The 21,131-nt window shown below is 37.3% G+C and overlaps 1 protein-coding gene across 4 annotated transcripts; it reads left to right on the forward strand.

Moving 5' to 3' along the window:
• Positions 1-2,018: 2,018 nt before the first annotated feature.
• LOC149197033 (putative fructokinase-4) lies at positions 2,019-19,839 on the forward strand. 4 transcript variants are annotated; one of them, XM_089405720.1, is made up of 8 exons: positions 2,019-2,613; positions 2,761-3,119; positions 13,915-14,117; positions 15,005-15,217; positions 17,325-17,522; positions 18,067-18,204; positions 18,942-19,058; positions 19,503-19,839. In XM_089405720.1, exons 1-8 carry the CDS (start codon positions 2,252-2,254, stop codon positions 19,638-19,640), a joined length of 1,728 nt encoding a protein of 575 aa, XP_089261846.1. In that variant the 5' UTR covers positions 2,019-2,251; the 3' UTR covers positions 19,641-19,839. The 4 variants fall into 4 exon arrangements, with proteins under 4 accessions (XP_089261846.1, XP_089261847.1, XP_089261849.1 ...); XM_089405721.1 differs by having other exon boundaries at positions 13,921-14,117; XM_089405723.1 differs by lacking the exons at positions 2,019-2,613; positions 2,761-3,119 and adding an exon at positions 11,584-11,993 and having other exon boundaries at positions 13,921-14,117.
• The last annotated feature ends 1,292 nt before the right edge of the window (positions 19,840-21,131 follow it).

The raw sequence follows: 21,131 nt of genomic DNA on the forward strand, positions 1-21,131 counted from the left end.
TAAGATATTTGCATTTTAAAAGATTTGATTTTTCTTCTTGTTTGGTAGATCCTTACTTAAGATGGATGTAGACTTCTTTAATTCCTTCTTTTAAATAGGTTATATTCCACATAAATACCATGGACAATACCATGAGTTCTCATAGACTTGGAGCTAAAGAATCACTAGTAACTTGACCAAATCTAATTTACTTTAACTACCCAACAAAGATTAAGAAAGCAAATTAATAACATGGAATTGATTTTTATTTTAACATAGGGTATTTTTATTTTTATTGCATGTCTACCTTAACTATCCAAAAAAAATGAATAAAAAAAATAATAACATAGAATTGTTATTTTAACATAGCGTTATTTTTATTTTTATTATATTTTATTTTGACTGAGTCAAAATGTTTATAGGACAACACATTATAACATCTCTTGTACGCTGGGCTCGAGAGAACTTCTCATAGCAACAATTAGTTTATTATTAAATATTTAATTACTTTTTATTTTTACCTTTTTATTTATTAATTTTTATATGAATTGTTGGGATTTAAACCTGACAAAATATTTTAAAATATTCTTATTAGCATATTATGATTAAATGTTGAGATTTATCTCTAAAATAGTTATTCTCTTTCTATCTTTTTAATTAAATTAATTGTTCAAAAATTTGTCATATGAATATGAGTTATGGTTTTTTGGACGTATGGTATTAATAATCCATGATATTTTCCCATTATATTGTAACAAAGACTATTTATAAGTTAAAAATCTTCATAGTGGAGTGAATCTTCAAGTTTTCTTTTTTCAAAGAAACATGGAAGACATTGATATTATAATAAAAATTTGGAATCTCGGCTCAAATCACCTTTACAAAGGACTTCATGTTGCAAAACTATATTGCATTCAGAAGCCCAAAAGGTAAAGTATCCATGCTTATGAAAAAAATTGCAGCAATTCTAAAGAATAACCTGCTATAGACTGTAAAAAAACTCCTAACAACAATATGTATCTGTATAATTTTGGAAGGCTTCAAAATTTAATAAATTATCTTACAGAGAGTAGCCTTTATCACCAACATATCTACATAGCTACGACGCCATCCTTAGCTTGCTATTCCTATCCATTATGCATTTGATCCTCACTGGTGCCAGTGGTATCCAAATTGGACATAATTCCATTGCTGGAGTTTTCCGCCATCTCTGCCACCTTGATATTTATGACCGCCAACTTAGTACGCATCTTTGATTGGAACTTTTCCTGTTTGCTTTGCAATAATTCATATTGGTATTCATCAACAACTGGAATGTCATATGTCCCTTTTCCTCAGCAACTCCACTATGAAGTAGATTTTTTAGAAACCCTTAAATCGACTCCAGTAATATTTCTAGGAGACAGTTTAATTTTGCCAATTTGCATTCACGAGACGATTCCCCTTGTGCTTCCATTGCTGGGCTTTGCAACTCTTTGCAACTGAAGCCAAAAAACGACGACCACCTCTACTCATGGATATGTTTACATAATGCAAAGCAAGATTGAAGGTGAGTTGCACTGCACTGTATATAACCAAGTCTACCTTTGATTCACCATCCTAGATCATTAAATGTAAGGCCTTCAAATCCATTCTTAGATCACAGCGAATTCTTTGGAATGACAACCAGCTGATATGGAGGAGCGAGATTAACTTCATATTATTGAGGATTAAATGCAATTGCAAAGTTGAGGCCCGCCTTGATATGCTAAATTCAATTGCCACTTGCGCCCGTATGGAGCTAGATCCAAACACCAAAAGGAATAATGACAAAGGCAATTGTTAAAAGTCTTAACAATGGTCAACACTTTTAACCTGCTCAGTTGGATCAAGTGAGACATTTTGGACTGTTGATTTGAGTGGTACTGCTTTTTCCAGATATCGGTTGAATAGACTTCTTTTACGTCACTCTGAAGATATTTTTACTGCTTTTTCTCTGCCAGTTGTTGTTACTGTTTTTCTTCTCCGGCTTTTGGCGAGCACTGATTTACTTGTAATTTCTATTGTACTTACACATCCAACGATAACAGGAACATGTGAGTTGTAATGGATGCATTTAAAGAACGCTAAAAGTTAGCTGTAATTTTGAGATCGACATAAAAATACTTTTCAAGCAGCCAATAGTTCACAGAAGGTTCACACAAGGGCTCTGGTAGATTTCATCAAATGGCATCTCCGCCTGCCATGACCGCCCTCAGTTCTGATAAGATAAACATGAATTCCAATCTGCAGAATGCCTGGACTGTACCATCTTATATTACCGTTAAGAAGATGCATGAATTCCAATCTGCAGAATGCCTGGACTGTACCATCTTATATTACTGTTAAGAAGATGAAGATGAGAAGAAATCCCCAAAAAAGCAGCAGTATTGTCAGAGCTCAACTGGTACAGTTTCAAGCAAAGACAAGGATGGATGTTCCGTTCAGACAAGGAGCTAGGAAAGGAGAAGATTATATAAAAGAAACAGAGAGGATAGTGAAGATTATATTTCCAGATTCTTCGAGGGTTAACTATTTGGGTGACAATCTCTGGCGAGCTCGTCTGAGGCCTGTCACATTCTTCCCCGTTACGGCCATCTCCTTCTGTGATGTCAAGTGAGTTCATTCATGTTTAAAAGCTTCTGGAGTTTCAATTTCTTTGTTTTTTCATCTTTTGAAAGCGACCAAATGTAATATCTACATGGGGTTCTTTTCAAATTTGGAATTATTGTAACCTATTTCTGTGAAAAATCTGCGTTGCAGGGTTTTACACACAAACAACTCCCTCCAATTAGCATCCAATAGATTGATTTTAGATATAAAAGGTCTTCCAGGTCAGAATAATGGATTCGATTTCCAATTTAATTTGCAAGGAGAGCTTCTTGTACACTGGGAGTCATCTTCGGTTTTAGAAAGTGAGCAGACTCCTAGCTTCAGAGGGTGGGTTACAATGGGGTTAGATGCGAATCTTCCGTTACCCTTCTCTTTGATGCCAGATTATATTGTTCTCCCGGTTGGGAATGGTATCTTGGATCATATATTAGGGGCCATGGAGAGAGATTTGTCTTCCAAAATTATAAGGGATTACAACATTTGGTGCCATGTTTCGACTCAGCGAACTGGTACAGTTCCACAACTGTTCGCTCCATGAGTTTTTTACTTTTCTAAATTTTGAGTTTGAGCATATCAAAATGTATCACTGTTTGGTATTTTAGTGAATATAATGTATATAAATCTAATGTTAATAGAGGTTAAATCTTTTCTGTACTTCTGAATCAGAGAACAAAGCTGGTCGAAATACATTGAAGTTAAAATATTAATTAGTCCCATGAATGACACAGATACATCTCAGGTTAACGTATTTGATATCAAGAAATTGAATGACATGGCCTTGGAGTGTTGGTGATGTTCTTCTGTTTTCCATTTAATGCTATAATAGTCTTAGCTTTTTTATATTTATAAAAACATTAGATCTTTTTTGATGCAAATTTGATGCACCGAGATTTCCTTTTAAAAAGTTTCAGACAGCATTCAGAACATTTCTAAGTTTTGCACTACATTCTAAAATGATTAAAAAAGATAGAACATTTAAAAAAGTTTCAGACAGCATTCCGTCGGTATATTTTTAAGTTTTGCATTATATTTTAAAATGATTAAAAAATAGCTAGATATTAGGGTGGTTCAGATAAATTTGACTTGGTCAAGTTGACTGGTGGTTTTTATGTTCTATGTTTATGATAACTCATAGTTTTATTTATGGTATTATTCTCTAATATAATTTATTTAAAAACTCGAGGATTTTTCAAGGGATTGAGCTGCTCCGCGCGCGCCTCCCCCTGGCCATGACGGCCCTCTGACCTCCCCGCCGCCCCGCGCCTTGCAGCAGGGCTGTAAGGCTCTGCGCCCCTGTCTGGCCTCCTGCCCTCGGGCCCGCTCTCCTCCCCCTCCCGTTCTCCTTGATCCCTTCCCGTTTCTTTCTGCCTCTTCTGACCTAACCCCGGTGCAGCTCCGCTCCTGCGCCTAGCAGCGCAGCTGCTAGGTCGCCCAGACTCCTTCAGTCCCCCGTTCATGGCGGCCATGGGCCCTTCTGGACCGGATCAGGATGATCTCATGAAATCCTTTGCCTCCCTAACACAGGAGAACTCTTCGGAGAGAATCAGGCCTGTCACTTCTCGTTTTGTCAAAAAAATGGATGAGGTTCCAGAAATCCCGCTTCCCCCCGCCCTTCCAAGGAGAGCGGCGGTGGCTCTTGCAGACAGAGGCCTGGTTGGCCAGTTCACGGGCTTATGGCCCTCCCCTCGCACTGTCCAGCGATGGGTGGAAAGAAATTGGAATTCGATGGTTCAAGGCAAGATAGCGATTCGATTCTGCGGAAGAGGGTTCTTCACCTTCCTCTTCGAATCCGTGGAAGACCGAAACTTAATCTTCAGGAATGGCCCATACTTCATGGACACGAGAGGCCTTTACCTGAACAAGTGGACTCCCGACTTCGACCCGGAGATGGACGTACCTAATGCTGTTCCTGTTTGGGTCCGGCTCCCGCATCTGCCCCTCCACTGCTGGGGGGACGAGTCAGTGAAAGCAATTGGAAACGGAATAGGGAAGTATATCGACAGATCGGAGCCTAAGGAGAACATGCATGCATGCGCAAGAATTTGTGTCGAAGTGGACCTGGGAAAAGGACTGCCAGAAGCCATCAAGATTAGAGTCGATCAATGGACGCACCTTCAGCAAGTCGACTATGAACAGCTCCCCTTCAAATGTAAGGTATGTCATGAGTACGGTCATTTCGCTAACAGATGTAGTAAAGCAAAGGCAAATCTCTCTGATTCTAACATTGAAACAGCAGAAGAAGTCTGGGAAACTGTAAAGAAAAAGAGGCCCAACCCCCCACAAGGAAACAACAAGAACCCCCCAGTAGCCCCCATCCCCTCCACCCAATCAGGCCCGGCCTTCCCTTTATCCTCTAACCAATTCGAAACCCTATCTGACGCTGACCCAATTTCCCCTCCCCCATCCCCTAGAGCCCCCCCGTGATTCCCTCTTCTCCCCCGCCATCTTCCCCCCCTCCCTCTTCCCCTCCTCATACAATAGAGAGAATTCTAACCAGGAACAAGTCCAAAGAAAGCAACACATCAGCAGATCCCCCAAGAAAAGTGGGAAGGAAATCAAACAAGGAGCTAAGGGATGAGACGGCAGCAAAAGAAATGACCACAGGGATTCAACAACCAATGGATACCTATCTGGACAAGACGAGAGGAAACGGGGAAAAAGGGAAAGAGAAGGGAGGTACCCACGCCAAGACTACTAAATGATGAATTTGGTCTCTTGGAACTGTAGGGGGATGGGCTCCTCCCTCAAACTTAATGCAGTCCGCGATCTCCTTAAATCCGAACACCCAGACATCCTCCTCATCCAGGAGACCAAAATAAGTGAACAAGATTTCGAAAATTTCCTAAAAAATAGCAGAACTCATGAAGGAATTGCAGTTAGCGCATCTGGCGCCTCAGGTGGCATAGGGACCATCTGGAACAAACAAAAATGGAACCTCTTAAATCAAAGGCAAAGTAGCTGGTGGATTCGTTCAGACTTGCAGAACACGGCTAAGACAGAGGAATACACTCTCTACAATGTTTACGCTCCCCCTCACTTCAGGGACAAGGATGCTTGCTGGAAGTCAATTGCGGCAGACCTTCTGGAGACCCAAGGCAGAAGCATTATCCTAGGAGGGGACCTGCACTTAATAAGAAATGCCGAAGAAAAAATGGGGGGCAACTTTTTGGCGGATCCCTCAAGGGAAGCTCTAGAAGAAATCACTCTAAACCACAACTTGGTGGACTTCCCTCCTCAGAATGGGCGCTTTACCTGGTCCAACAAGAGAGCAGGCCGAAACAACATAAAGGAAAGATTGGATCGTATCTTGATCCAGGACAGAATAGTTGCTAATTTTGCATGCATCAAAAGCCTCATCATCCAAGGTTACCTTTCAGACCATAAGCCTGTTGCACTAAAATTGGACAAAGGAGCCAATTTGGGCCCGCTTCCATTCAGATATAACAGAGCATGGGACAACCAGGAGGAATTCCGAGATCTGATAAAAGAACAGTGGGCAATAGAGATAAAAGGATCTCCGCACTATGTTTGGGAAACCAAAATAAAAGTCTTGCGCTCAGCCATAAAACATTGGGCCAAATCCAAATCAATAGAAGAAAAAAGAGCTAAATCAGCGCTCCAAGATAGGCTCACGCAGTGGGAAGAAGAGAAAGACAGCAGACAAGATACGGAAGAGGAGCTAGTCAAAGAGATGGAACTTCAAAAGGAAATCTACAAGCTGAACAGAAGAGAAGAAGAAGAACAAAGGCAAAAATCAAGGTGTCTATGGCTAAAGTCGGGAGATAAGAATACTACCTTCTTCCACAACAATCTGAAAATGAGGAGAGCTGGCAATAATATCGACAAAATTATTGTGGAGGGAGTAGAATTAAAAGAACACAAGGACATAATGGAGGCCGCGACCGCGCACTTCCAAGATCTCCTTACCGCGGACCAGCAAGACAGTGACGGTTTGGAAATACTGAACACCATGGAAAGTAAAATCTCAGAGGAGCAAAATTCTGAGCTGGACAAAGAGATCACTGTCGAAGAGATAGAGCATACAATACGCAACATGGCCTCAGACAAAGCCCCGGGGCCAGATGGCTTCACTGTGGATTTCTATAAAAATCATTGGGACATCATCAAAAAGGACTACATCAGAACAGTTAGAAACTTCTTCCATAAATGCAAGATGGGAGGCGGAATGAAATCATCCTACCTAGCCCTCATTCCCAAAGAGCTCAACCCTCTCTCTTTCAACCGCTTTCGCCCTATCTCTCTCTGCAATGTCTCCTACAAAATCATAACTAAGATCCTGGCCAACAGACTTAAACCTATTCTACCCTCCCTCATTTCTGAGAACCAAGGTGGTTTTGTTCCTAAGAGGCAAATCGCCGACAATGTAATCCTCATCCAAGAAGCTATCCAAAGCAGTATCTCTAGGAAAGAAAAGGGCATGATACTGAAGTTGGACATGGCCAATGCTTTCGATCGAGTCAATCATTCCTTTCTCCAAGCCGTCCTCAAAAAGCTTGGCATATCTGAGCTGTTCATAAGCAGGGTGAGGGAGTGCATATCAGGCAATTGGACTGCTCCCCTCATAAATGGAAGACCAAGCCCAGCCTTCAAAAGCTCAAGGGGTCTAAGACAAGGGTGCCCGCTCTCTCCCTTCCTTTTTATTCTCATGGCGGAAGCCCTCAGCTCGAAGTTGGAAAACTTGAGGAGGAAAAAAGAAATAACGGGGATTGAAATTGTCAGAGGGCTGAAAGGAATAAATCACTCCCTGTTCGCGGACGACACCCTCCTCATAGGAGGTGCATCTTGCATTATGGCGAGGAGATTTAAAAAAGTCTTGGATCTTTTCCTTCTTGCCTCGGGAGGCAAGCTAAACAATAATAAATGTATGTTATACGCCTGGAATGTCCCTAACCACATCATCCATCGCATATCTCTTATCTTGGAAATTCCGGCTCAGCTGAATTGGTCCCACTTCATGTATCTGGGGCTTCCTTTGGCCAAAGAGACAATCAAATCAGGGATTTGGGTCAAAATCATTGAAAAGCTCAGAGGCAAATTACAGTTGTGGGGAGTGCACTGGTTAAACTTAGCTGGCAGGTCGACCCTAATCAAGTCCATCCTCACCTCTCTCCCCATCTATCAGTTCGCCATAGCTCTTGCCCCTGCCAGTGTTCACAAACACATGGAACTAATAATCCGCAGCTTCCTGTGGCAAGGAGGCAAGCAGAATACCAAGAAGTTCAGCTTGGTTAAGTGGGACAAAGTTATCCTCCCTGTGGAAAAAGGAGGGTTGGGAATAAGGGTCCCAAGGCTGGCTAACCTAGCATTGGGCTTCAAGCTCATATGGAGGATCCTAAATGAAAAAGGGGCATGGTGGACTACTATAGTAAAGAAGAAATACCTGAATGGCCAAAACAGTAACATCCTCACTGAAAACATTATAGAAAGACATGGTACCCCAACCTGGAATCTGATCAAGAAAACGCTCCCCCTCTTCAAACCTTTCATCTCGTGCGCTCCAGGGAATGGCAGGGAGGTTAATATTTGGAATGACAGAATCATGGGGTCCCAGGCGAGGGGCACAATCCGCCATCTGCATCCTCTCCATCGGTGGATGGATGAAGCGAATTACACTTCTCTCTTTGACATTTCTCTATGGGATCAGGACTGCTGGGCAGGCTGGACCCCCCTCAATCTCCCCATGGACTTAGCAAAGCTTTGGAATGAGCTCAAGAGCTCACTAAGTGGCTCAGCCCCCATCAACAAAAGGAAGGAGGACAAGTTCGTTTGGGATCCTAATGGAGGAAATTATTCAGTTAAAGAAGGTTACAAAGCCCTCCAGGATATCTCAGAAGCTAACAATTGGCCTTTGTTCAAGGCTGTCTGGCGCCCTGAATGCCTTCCCAAGATTAAATTTTTCAATTGGACTCTCCTGCATGGCAAAATTTTAACAGCTGAGAACCTCAGAAAGAGAGGTATACAGGGTCCTTCCATGTGTTGTTTGTGCAGACTAGCTGAAGAAACCATCAACCACCTCTTCCTTGAATGCCCGATTTCTAAATCCTGTTGGCATCTCCTCTCGGGCGCAATCTCCTCCGAAATCCTCCCCACCCAGATCTCGACTCTTCACAAAAACTGGGCTAGAAGAATACATCAACCTAAAAAAGGAAATCTGATAGGGCACAGGATCTGGAACAGCATCCCTGCAAACCTGAGTTGGCAAATTTGGATTGCTCGTAACAAGTGCATCTTCAATAACGAAAAACCATCCATAACAGGTATTGTAGCTAAAACTATAGCCTTCACGGCTGAGTATTTCGAAGCAACAGGGATCAACCAGAAAGACATGGAGGTTGCGGATGATAGGCTTAAGGAATGGCTGAGCAAATTCAACCTCAATTCAAGTCCTTATGTTTATATCCGAAAAAGAAATGATAGCCAGAATTGGAAGCTGCGTGGTACTGAAGAGGAAATCAACAACTGGTTAAAAAGCCAAAGGAGGCCTATCCTGTACTTCGATGGGGCTTCAAAAAAGAATCCGGGACAAGCCGGGGCAGGCGGGATCATAAAGGATCCGCAGGGGAATACTATGGTTTCTTTCGAATGGGGTTTAGGCCATTTGACTAACAACAAAGCAGAGGCCTATGGCCTTCTTCTGGGCACGTCTATCTTAAAGAACCTCGGCCTCCACAACCCCCTCATCCTAGGTGACTCAGCCATTACAATCGCTGCCATGTCCACAGGGAGAGATTTTAATCAACAGGCCCTTAACAACATCAAAATCCGAGTCATGGAGAATATCAGAGATTTAGGTGAGGTGACATTCAAACATATCCTCAGGAACTTCAACAAAGATGCAGACCAGCAAGCGAACCAGGCGGTTAGAAGGGAACTGGGTCAAGTCAGGGAGAATAGTTTCATCTATGTCAGGGATATTCCGTAGCATCAAGCCTCTCGCAGTCCCGAGTCACTTCAGGCAGCAAGGAAATCTGATCGTATCTCCTCCAAGATCACAAAGTAGCACTATCGGGCACCTGAGCGGATCTCTTCCTCCTCGGGCCTCCAATTCAATCACCTTTCTCAGAAAATGTGTGACTTCTCGTCCTTCCGAGGCAGACACTCTCTGCGTCATCAGTAGAACCCATACCTCCCCCACGAGTTTTGACAGCAGGGTAATCATCGCCCTTGACCGTTTCCTCCTCACCCTTGGGCACATTCAGCTTTCCTCCATCAGCGCCATCGACCTTCTTCCCTCTTTAAATATTGGGCATGCCCTCGACTCCTCGCCAGACTGTGATCAAGTCTTAAGAGCTCTCTTAATCTCTTGGTGCATCGCAGATGATTTTCCTCCGCCAAAGCCTCGGCTCTTTAGAGACCTCAGGGTAAGACTTTCTCATCTGTTTCTGTTGCCTACTAACAGTGGTCCTTGTTTTTTTAGCAGTAACTGGAAGCAGGTAAGGATAGCCCGCTCTCTATTAAAGCTTCAGCTCTTCAGAAGCCTTGTCCCTTACAGCACGACCTCTGGTTTTATCCTGAGAGCTCCGCCCCTCTGTCTAAAGCCACAGCACTCCCGCAGTCAAGCTCCTCTCACAGCAGTACCTGTCTCTTTAATCAACAGCGAATCCTCTGACTTCATTCATCAGGCCAAAACGATGGAGGACAAGCAAGGCCAGCCTTCCAAACAGGGCCCAAACAAAGACCCTATGGCGAATCTCTTCAACAGCAAAGAATGCAATATGTGCATTGCACATACGGTTATGATCAACAACATTAAAAAACAGCTAAAAGAATTAACAGAGGACTACCATGCAGATAGAGAATCCAAAAGAAAGAAGCTGGGGAAACGAAAAAAGGAGATTGAAGATCTGAAGGACCGCTGAATTCACATGGAGGCGGTAATTGATCATCTCCGCACTCTCACTGAAAGCAACCAGGCAGAAGCATCGACTAGAGCCAGCGCCCAGAAGGATGATTCGGTCACTCCACACTTTCCGTGATTTATGCATTGCAAATTTGTTTTGTTAGTAGGATCCTATGTAAGGCAGTATAGCCGTTTACTTTCAACTTTGTTTACAATCACGAGAAGCAACGAGGATTGCGGGTCTGTGTACCCGATTTTGTGCCTCTGCTCTCATACTCTTCCACATTATGTAATAGCACTTCTTTCAGAAAGTTTTTTTAATATATGAGTAGCCGACATTGTAAAAAAAAAAAAAATTATTTAAAAACTCAACAAAATCAATGATGATTATTCCTAGCGGCTATTAAAATCAAACAACAATATCTTTAAACACATCCACTTCTCTCCATGTTTTATAATCCTAACACTAACGCTGAGATAGGATAAGTTGGAATATCTTACTACTCATAATTTCAGTTGCAATATCTTACTACTCATAATTTCATTGTTTTGGTACTGTGTAATCTATATTTTCGAAACCAGTTTGTGTGTTATCCATCTCTCCTTAAATTCAGAGTTTAAGGTCAAACTAAATGCAGATATATTATGATCTCATTGACATAAAACATATCAATATATTTTTATTTTACTTCATATTTGTTGAAAGTCCATCAAATCCAATATATCTCTTTAAGGATTTATTTTATTTTGGGAAATTTATTGACTAAATTTAGTTTGAATGATTGAATTATTATAATATTTATTATTTTGAACCAAAATACAATTTTTCAATTTAACATTTTTATCCGTTTTTTATACCTTTTGAGACAATTACTAATTATAATAAGATTAAGTTTTATTTTCTATCCACATATCAGCTATTTCCATTTATAATAACCCTTAGAGCTATAAACCATCAACTATTCAATGAATGGATATGAGTTAACACAAATTTCTATAAATATAAATAATCACGGCTCGAAACAATTAAAAAAAAAACGTGAAAGCTTACGTAAATGTGGATAATCACTATTTAAAACTTCAGAAGAAAACATGCAACTTCCATAAATATGGATAAGCACTATTGCAACTTCCACAGATAGTTCGCGGCTCGGAGAGTGCGGAGATGATAACGTTGACAAACAATAAATAAAACCGCAGTATTCTGAAGTTCTAATTACTACTCATGCTAATGTTAGCCATGCAACTTGCTTTTAGCCGCTCAAAACAAGCAGCTTGTGCAATTTAAATAAAATTCATCAGTGGCCCATGATACTCTTACAGATTTTGCTTCTATTTTCCTGTATCCTCAGATATCTCTGGCTTTCCTGCTGGTGATTTTGTAAAATCTCATCCACCAGGCTCTTCTGGTTATTTGATTACAGTATCGAAATGACAACAGTGGATCATGCAGCAGAAACTGCAGCTTTGGACGTTAATTCAGCTCCAAACAATGGAAATCTTGGGAAATCTCAGGAAGATAGTATGTTTTTCCTATTTCCTGAAAATTTCCTTCAGATTTTTTTGACTCTGGCTAACTGGATTGATTGTTGAAGTTAATATTATAAAAAATGAGTGTTTCTCAGTTTAGTTCAATTTCCTTGACGTTTTTATAAGGTGATCTTACAGTAGTACTGGCTTTTTCTTTTTCCATTGTATGAGCTTCAAGATGGTTTGCATGGTAATTCTGGTTTAGCATTTTATTAAGAAAATCCATTAGTGGCTGGATTATTTATAAATTTAATATAGAATAGGTTTGTGTGATTGGAACTTTTTACTGTGATTTATATTTTGGAATAACATTGTAATATATGTGATCTTTCTATTGTTTTCGATGGGAACTCATCCATTATCAAAAATCTAATAAAATAAGAAAATCCCTGAATAAAATAAGAAAATCCCTGAATAACATTGTAATATATGTGATCTCTCCAATGTTTTGAATGAAAACTCCATATATCATCAAAGACACAATAAAATAGGTTGTCCAACTACCCATTTTGTTTGATTGTTTGAAGTTTTTCTGTTACCCACTGAATATTTCCGTTACTGGTTCTCTGCCCTCTGTTGGGTTTATGCTCTGTGGCTTTCATAAGTTACTGCATTATGTACGGTGGCTGCAAGGCCTGGTTGAACTGAATCTCGTTTGGATTCATTAAGATTGTTTCTGGAAAATGTTGTTCATTGGTTAGTTAGTGTTAGTGTTTTGCAAGTTTAACTCTTTTCTTTGGGGAAACCGGAGTAGAATGCAAGTCATGTTCACCGGGTTTGACAGATTCATCAAATTCTAAGCACTGTGCCCACATTCTAGAAGTCTGAGAATGTTGTAAAAGTGCATCACTTCACCTGTCACATCAGGTTTCAGGAAAGGGGGTCATTGCCCCAAATAAGGATGGCCGCAGCGATGGCCCCGGTTGAGCTTAACTGGAAAGGATGGTATCAATTGTTGAATTTCATTGGGATTATAAATTTTGAAAATATTTTAGAATTTGATGGATATGAAATAGGTTTATTGTTGCAATTAATTTTGTTTATTTTAGTTATATTTATAACTTATAAACACTATATTTAGTATTTACATTTAAAATTTTGTGAGAATGTTATAAAAGTGTATGTTTCCCTTTCACATCAGGCTTTTATGAAAAATCCTTATTGTTAATGGTTCCCATTGTTGAGTTTAACTTGATTAGAGTGAGATAAATTCTAAAATATTTTTAAAATTTGTAAAAATAAAATAAAATAGTTTTATTTAATCATTAAAAGAAAATGCTCACAGGGTGTAGAATAGATGATGATGGGGTGTAGTGTTAAGTTACTCTTTTGAGGTGAAGGTCATATGTTGAAACTTTGCGGGCAAAAATCCAGTCATGTTAAGAGCTGGTGTGGCCCAGACCCTGTGTGATCTCCAGGTGATTTTGAAGGCTTAAATGCCCCTAAGTCAGGTTTCTGACTGGGATAATGTCAGGTTGCGGGTAGATGCCCCTAGGTCAAGTTTCTGACGGCTACCCCAGTGATTTTGACGGCTTAGATGCCCCTAGGTCAAGTTTCTGACAGCTTAGATGCCCCTGGATCAAGATTTCTCAAATCAGATAATCTCAAACCAATTGACAAACAAAAAACAACTTAACAAACTTTAAAAAACAACTAAAAGAAAAGAAAATATATATGTATATGTTTTTTTTAATAATTAAATATTCCACAGAGTTACTTAAACTTTATAAAGATCTGGAGCTTACATGGTGAAAATTCCCTTTATTGTTTGAAGAGATTTAACAGTGATTGTTTTTATGTTATCAAAAACTTTATTTCACATTTCACTGGTTTTGCTGTAGAAAATCTTAATTCTAATAGTGAGTGTCTTGAAATGCCGGTAACATGATTAAACTTATACCAACTTCACGTAGGTACAGAGTTGAATGAAGGAAGCAAGCTCACCTCCAAAGACTTGATTGTTTGCTTCGGGGAGATGCTCATTGACTTTGTCCCATCGGAGTCAGGGGTTTCGTTAGCACAGGCATCAGTTTTTAAAAAGGCCCCAGGTGGTGCACCTGCAAATGTTGCTGTAGCAATAGCTAAGTTTGGCGGGTCCTCAGCATTCATTGGAAAGGTATTTATACTATAATGCATCTATTTGTCTAATGGTAAATTTTCACTGCTGAATAGATTGAGTTATAATGTAGTTTCATGGAAATTTAAAGGGAAATTTAATGCAGCTGTATCCTAACAAAGATGTCTTTGAATTGATAGGATGATATTGACAAGTGTGAATTGTTAATTATTATGCCGTAGGTTAATGATTAATTTATTGAGGCTTTATATATTGTTTATTTGAGGAGAATAGAATAATATCCAATGGATAAGATGTAAAATCAATGAACTAATCATTAATTTACTACATGGTAATTAAGTGATATCAGTAAAATCAATAAGCCCCTCATTGGCTTACATGATGATCTTAACATATGCCGTCCATTATCTGTAACTGAGTTTAATATGTGAAGTGTAATGGTACTTCTCACTGCATCAATAACAAATACAAGTCTAGGATTGGATTTTACCTTTATTGTGAATTATATCACATAATGTATATCTGATCTATTTCCTCACTGCATAGACTACCAAGTGATCTTTTACTTTCTAGAAAATGGGAATGTCTACATCCAAAACCAGAAAGAGCTTCCTGGGCTATTCTTTGACATATTGCATTGCCATTGAGATTACAGAAATAAACATTGGTATTTTCTTAATATAGTGTGAGAACAGTTTGCTTTTTTGGGTTTTTCTTCCTTGTATGTTTTTAACAATGGTATTTTCTTAATATAGTGTTAGAACAGTTTGCTTTCCTGGGTTTTTCTTCCTGGTATGTTTTTAACAAGAATCTTCAAGTAGTGAATTTTATTCAGCTGCAATCAAAGCTAGATTATTGAGAAATTTAATGAAAGTTTTTGCATATGTTAGTCTGATAGTTCACTGAAATCTTTTCATTCTTTACAGGTTGGTGAAGATGAATTTGGGTTTCAATTGGTTGACATTTTGAAGGAGAACGGTGTGCTGGATCGAGGCATACGCTATGATAAGAATGCTAGAACAGCGCTTGCTTTTGTTACATTGCGTCATGATGGTGAACGAGAGTTCATGTTTTATCGTAATCCCAGTGCTGACATGTTACTAACCAAGTCTGAACTTGATGTAGACTTACTTCGACAGGTATAACTAACTTATAGTTCTAAAAATTCGAAAGCCTGCAATTTTTTCAGTAAACGATGCATATTGCTGTCAGATTTTACTCCTAACTTAAGTTTCACACTGGAATTTTAGGGTGGTAATACTTCTCAACCACTGAACAATAGTCTAATGAGCAACCCTAAAAGCATTTAGTTCCATATTCCTTTTCTGTTCATACCCCTTATATTCAATTATCAATGTAATCAGAATTTTCAAGAGAGATGGATCTAAGAAATCAAAGTTATTTATGCATTTTCTATAGTTTTCAAAAAGAGATTAGCATGTAGAAGTTAAATGAGTGCAACGCTTGTTACTAACAATTTTCTCAAATTTTCATGGTATTTTTCTTCAATGGTAGTTTTGAATCTATTGCATTATAGATAATGCCACCTTTCTTTCAAGTTATCCTAATTGAATTTCACTATTCTTTCACGATGCACTTTTTTTCAAGTTATCCTAATTGAAATTCACTGTTTTTTCAAATTATCTTGTTTTTTCAAATTATCTTAATTATTATTTTTTGACATGTGTTGCACCAAGTTGTGCACCAAGTTGTACAAGATTTAAAAAAAATAAAAAATCAATCTACACATATTATCTTTTATCAAAATTTTGTAATTATTTGTATCCGATCAACCCTACTCTGAAGGTGACTTCATGCAATATTTAGTATTGGGTGTCACTGGCATCCCATGTTTCATTATCAACCTCCATTAATATTTTGATAGAACATAGGATGCTAAGAATACATCATGACAAAGCCCGTTAACTCATGTAAAAGTTTCATGAAAATATTGATGTAAGGAAGACCCCAATCTCCTTTAGTATTGTGATAGAAATAGGATGTTGAGAATAGATCAGGGCAAGAATGGTAAACTCTTGCATCTAAAAAAGTTTTTATGGTTTTACCCAAATCCAATGTTGGGAAATTGGAAAATGTTATTTTATGTGAAGATAAACAATGCCCTTCAGAATTAACATAGAGATATTGGGCCATGCTTTATTGGCTAACCAAGTTAAACAATAATTCAAAATCAACTTAGAGATTAAGGCTAGATATTGGTCCCTGGCCTTAATGGTAAACCTATATCTTCCAATATGATAGGGAGATACTTTATCTTCTCACATCTAAGAAGTTACATTTGTCTCACACCCTCAGTTTCAATTTAAACGGATCACTTGGTTAAGCAAAGTTTGGTCCTACATGTTTTCATGTAAGTTCGGAGCTTTTACCTGGTTAATCTTGTATCAAGCACTGCCTTTAGATTTCCAATCAACAGAATTGTGTTTCTAAAGATAAATGTTCTACTTAACAGGAACATGAACTTGAACATGAAGGTCCTATCTTAAAATAACTTTTATCTTAAAATATTAGTATAGCTCAACTTGGTTTATTTTGACCTTATTCTAGACTTAAATATTAATAAGACAGAGTTGATTCATTATACTAGACTATCTTTTGTATATATTATATATAATGGTTCTGTTGTAATATAAGGAATTAATGATATTTTTTTAGTGGGATTACTAAAAAGTTGGTATAATGGGATGCTATTCTCTTTCTTAATTTCAAATCTCATTGGGTATATCTTTGGCTTTGGTAGTAAGGTTCAAGGAGTAGTCTCCCCCACCCAAGAAGTTGGTATATAATGGGATGTTATCCCCTTAATCCCATTTCAAATCTCATTCAAATTTCATTGGGTACATCTTTGGCCTTTGTGATAAGGCTCAAGGAATAGTCTCCCCGTCCTCTTGGAGTCTAGACTCTTATTAAGTCATAAATTCCTAATATATCTAGTCTACTCACTATAAAAAATCAAACCTCATATTTTATGTTCTTATTTTTGTTTTTTGATACAATGGCCTCATGGTTGTATAGTGGAGGTCTAAGTATTTTATTTGTTAGTGCCGATTTCAAATTTTAAGAATCATCTAGTTTGCTTTGTTAAACGTTGTTTAGAGGTGGCAATTTCATGTTATTCCATTGTATACACAGTACTCAAACCATTGTGATGATTAAAATGGTATGACACTGAAAAATTGTTCCCTTTACTAACGTTTTTGAATTTGTAATATAATTTGTTTGCAGGCGAGCATTTTTCATTATGGATCAATAAGTCTGATCTCAGAACCATGCAGATCAGCGCATCTTGAAGCTATGAAGATTGCAAAAAGCGCTGGTGCTTTTTTATCTTATGATCCGAATCTTAGATTGCCACTGTGGCCATCTCCGGAGGAAGCTCGTAAAGGAATTCTCAGCATCTGGGATAAGGCAGACCTGATTAAGGTACTTATTCTTTCACATTGGGTGAACTATTGTAATGACAAAAACAGTTTCAAACAAAAATAATGAAATCCAGTTATATAGTAAGTGCATTCAAACGAGTTTGAAAGCACAGCTTGCCACATGCAAGATCTTCCAAAACGGTCTATTTTGCAGCCATGTTTTCCAAAAAGTCCATTTGCAGCCATGTTTTTCTATTATTAGCTGTGAAGTTTTTCGGTAAATATTGGGGAAATAATTGAATTAGTTTTTGTGTTAGCTTTCAAAATATTTCCAAAATTTACAGTCATAATAAGAATACCCTTATTAAAATTGTCACTTTGTGTCAGATGCATTACCCAAAGTCAGCTGATTTTCAAACACATAAATACCTAAAGCTGCAATTGGCTCCATGTTTACCCCCTGGAGCTCGAACCCCCGACCTCCACCACAGAGACATCGTATAATTTTATCAAATAGACCTTCTACTGGAATGAAGTTTCGAATCTTGTAAACGCTACATATAATATCTATTTCCAATGATTAATCTTGTCTATGTTTTGAATAGATCAATGAAGAAGAAGCAGCATTCCTTACAAATGGAGCAGATTATCAAAAGGATGAGGTAGTCATGTCACTCTGGCATCCCGGACTGAAGTTATTGCTCCTCACTGAGGGGGAAAAGGGTTGCAGATATTATACCAAGGTTGGTGGAATTGATTTTATTTTCATAGTGACAGATTGCCCTTATTTGTAAAATTTTCATTTGAAATGGCATTCTTTTTAATGCAACATATATATGTTATAGTTGAAATGGTATACTGAAAATCAATGTTCCTGGTTATTGTTTTCGTGCTGGTAAACCTTTTACAGGAAAATAGAAAATTAGAAGTATGGATTTGGTTGAATGTTTAATATCATTATTATTATTTAGCCCTTTCAAGTTATTCGTGATAGCCTTTTATATTATTTATATAATATTTGGAAGTTTATTCAATTTATTTAAACGATTTCTGTACTAGCTCTACATTGAAGGTGTTGATTTTAATTTGTTTTATAGATTGTTAAAGACTTGTTTTTTTCCTTTATTATATCTTTGGGATTGGACAAAGTTCTCACATATTTTTCAAATTAGAAATGTTGATTTGAATCTTTAAATTAAAAATTAGTATTGATTTATTAATTATTTATATTTTTTATGATATTTTATTATTATTGTGGGATTTATATCTGGGATTGGATGAAGTTCTAACAAGTTTCTTGTAAATCATTAATGATTTTTGGATTTATCATTAATGATTCATAGTTGTCCATAAAGATAATGATCATTGAATAGTCACAAATGAGAAGTTACTGTCATCATTATTATATAAACTTTAGTTGCGTTTTCTTTCATTTAAAAAGGGTGTTATACTTAGACTCTTCTTGATTATTTTATTGTAGGATTTTCGAGGGAAGATTGATAGTACACCAGTCAAAACAATTGATACAACAGGTGCTGGTGATGCATATGTTGGGGCACTTCTGACTGAACTTGTTAAGGACATGTCATTGATTCAGGTAACTACTGTTTTCATCTATTCACTATTTTATCCATTATTGCATTTTGAAAGTAAAGAGAAATGTAAATATTAGATTATTTTGTTCTAGCTTAAATGGGTGCCTTTCACTTCTCACTAGAACCTCAAGATGATGGTATTCTAGGTGTAATCTAGAATATGTAGATTGTGAGCTATAAAGCTAAATTTCCCTGTGGACTTGCACTTTCCTTAATCATTTCATTGAAATGCTCACCACTAACCCTATGAGACATATATTTATAATATCAACGCTACATGCTAGGTAGACAAATTGCTAGTTTTTCATTGTTAAAAAATAAATGGTCACTTTAATCAATGGTGGTTTATACAAGATAACCATTTTTTCTTTCATTGTTGTCTTGTTGTGCAATGTGTTTCATAATGTGTGTTTTGGTTGGCTAATTACTTTTCTTATATTCTACAGAATGAACAAAGACTAAGGAAAGTGTTGAGATTTGCCAATTTTGTGGGTGCCATAACAACAACAGAAAAGGGTGCCATTCCCGCTTTGCCTGATAGAGATGTTGTAATGAGCCTCTTAAATAAAGTTGATACTTTGTAGTTTTTTTTAAACAATTGAGATACATCCAAACTTAAAATTTCATTGTGAATCCATGTAAGATAGAATAGATAGGTGTTTCTAGAGATTGCATTTTATGAAATATGTTGAACTCAAAAGTATCTTATTAAAGTTTTTTTTAGTTCATCTAGTCACCTACACATTATTGTGAATATGATGTATTCTCATAGTTCAATTGGAATATAGATATACATGTGCTTCATTTTTAGGATTATTTCAAGAATTTAATGTGTTTTTGTATGTAGCTTGTTTTTATGAGGCTTTACAATTGTCAATTATCTTATATTCACAGATTGTTCATCTCATTCATTTAACATTTGTATCTTTCACACATTCAATCTATCATCAATAAGAGAAGAAATAAGTCTATGATTGTTTATAGAAATTGTGTTAAAAAAATCCATATTAATGAATAGAATGAGGCATAGATTTAACATGTTTCAACATTATTCTTCATGTAAGCTAGCATTATGAAACAGTAAGGCAGGTATTTGTATCATCCTATTAGAATGCTTTGTTATCATCTTGGTGTGTGGTGATAGGTGTTGTTACAAAATATAAAGAAATGGTGTCGTGTGCAAGTGTGTTAGCATGCATCATCAAAATAAGTTTCATCCTATAACAAAATATTTATGGTAGCAAGGTTTTTCTTTTTCTTTTTTTTCTATGTGCATTTTTACCATATGATTTACTTAGTTTGTGGTGGTTCACACCTTCATGTAACATGTTTTTTATTTATTTTTTAAATATAAGCAATTTTTTAAGTAGATGCACATCTTTTTGGAGAGCATTATGAGTGTGTTTTCCTAGTCTTTGATCTCAATTGAACATGAGTGCTAGTGGCTTGTGTATTTCTAATTTCCTTTGTTATTTGTTATTTTTATTGTTTTTGTTTAGATATTTTGGTGTTAGTGTTATTTTCCTTGTGTATGACCTTGTTGTAATATGTAGTGACTATCCAAATATTTATAATGTGCCATGCATTTCATTGGTGGAGAATGGGGAGTGTGAAACATTTGTATAGGTTTTTATGGTGTTTAGTGTTTGTGGAGTGGATAGCTATATATGTGTCTTTTGTGGAGTGTGTGCCTAGTGCACATGGAGAGTTATTCAATTGATTATTGATCATTATTGATCTAATGCATTGAGACAAGAATGACACTTAAGAGTTGGCATTGCTATAGAAAGTGGAGTGTGGTAGTAGGAGGAATTATCTATGTATGTGTTTCATTCCTTCTCCATTTATTATTTTGTTGAGATGTTTATTATCCATAAGAAATGTCTTTTCATTGTTAGTAAATATTGTTATTTTAGGTCAAGTATGAAGATATTCAAAGTCTCCACTTACCATGTCACTTGTATGGTTTTGTTGGGATGTTGATTATCCATAAGCAATGCCTTCTTTATTGTTAGTAAATATTGTTGGTGTAGGTTAAGTATGAAGAATTGCAAACTCTTCACTCACCATGTTTC

Source organism: Pinus tabuliformis, chromosome 2_2 (assembly GCF_031772625.1).
Source record: "Pinus tabuliformis cultivar Carrire ecotype Pingquan chromosome 2_2, CPIR1, whole genome shotgun sequence".
Taxonomy (NCBI): Eukaryota; Viridiplantae; Streptophyta; class Pinopsida; order Pinales; family Pinaceae; genus Pinus; species Pinus tabuliformis.

Coding starts and splice junctions, on each gene's coding strand:
- LOC149197033 (XM_089405720.1), top strand. CDS start 2,252: ATGCCTGGACTGTACCATCTTATATTACCGTTAAGAAGATGCATGAAT. Junction 2,614..2,760: donor ATCTCCTTCTGTGATGTCAA/GTGAGTTCATTC, acceptor TCTGCGTTGCAG/GGTTTTACACACAAACAACT. Junction 17,523..18,066: donor ATAAGGCAGACCTGATTAAG/GTACTTATTCTT, acceptor TGTTTTGAATAG/ATCAATGAAGAAGAAGCAGC.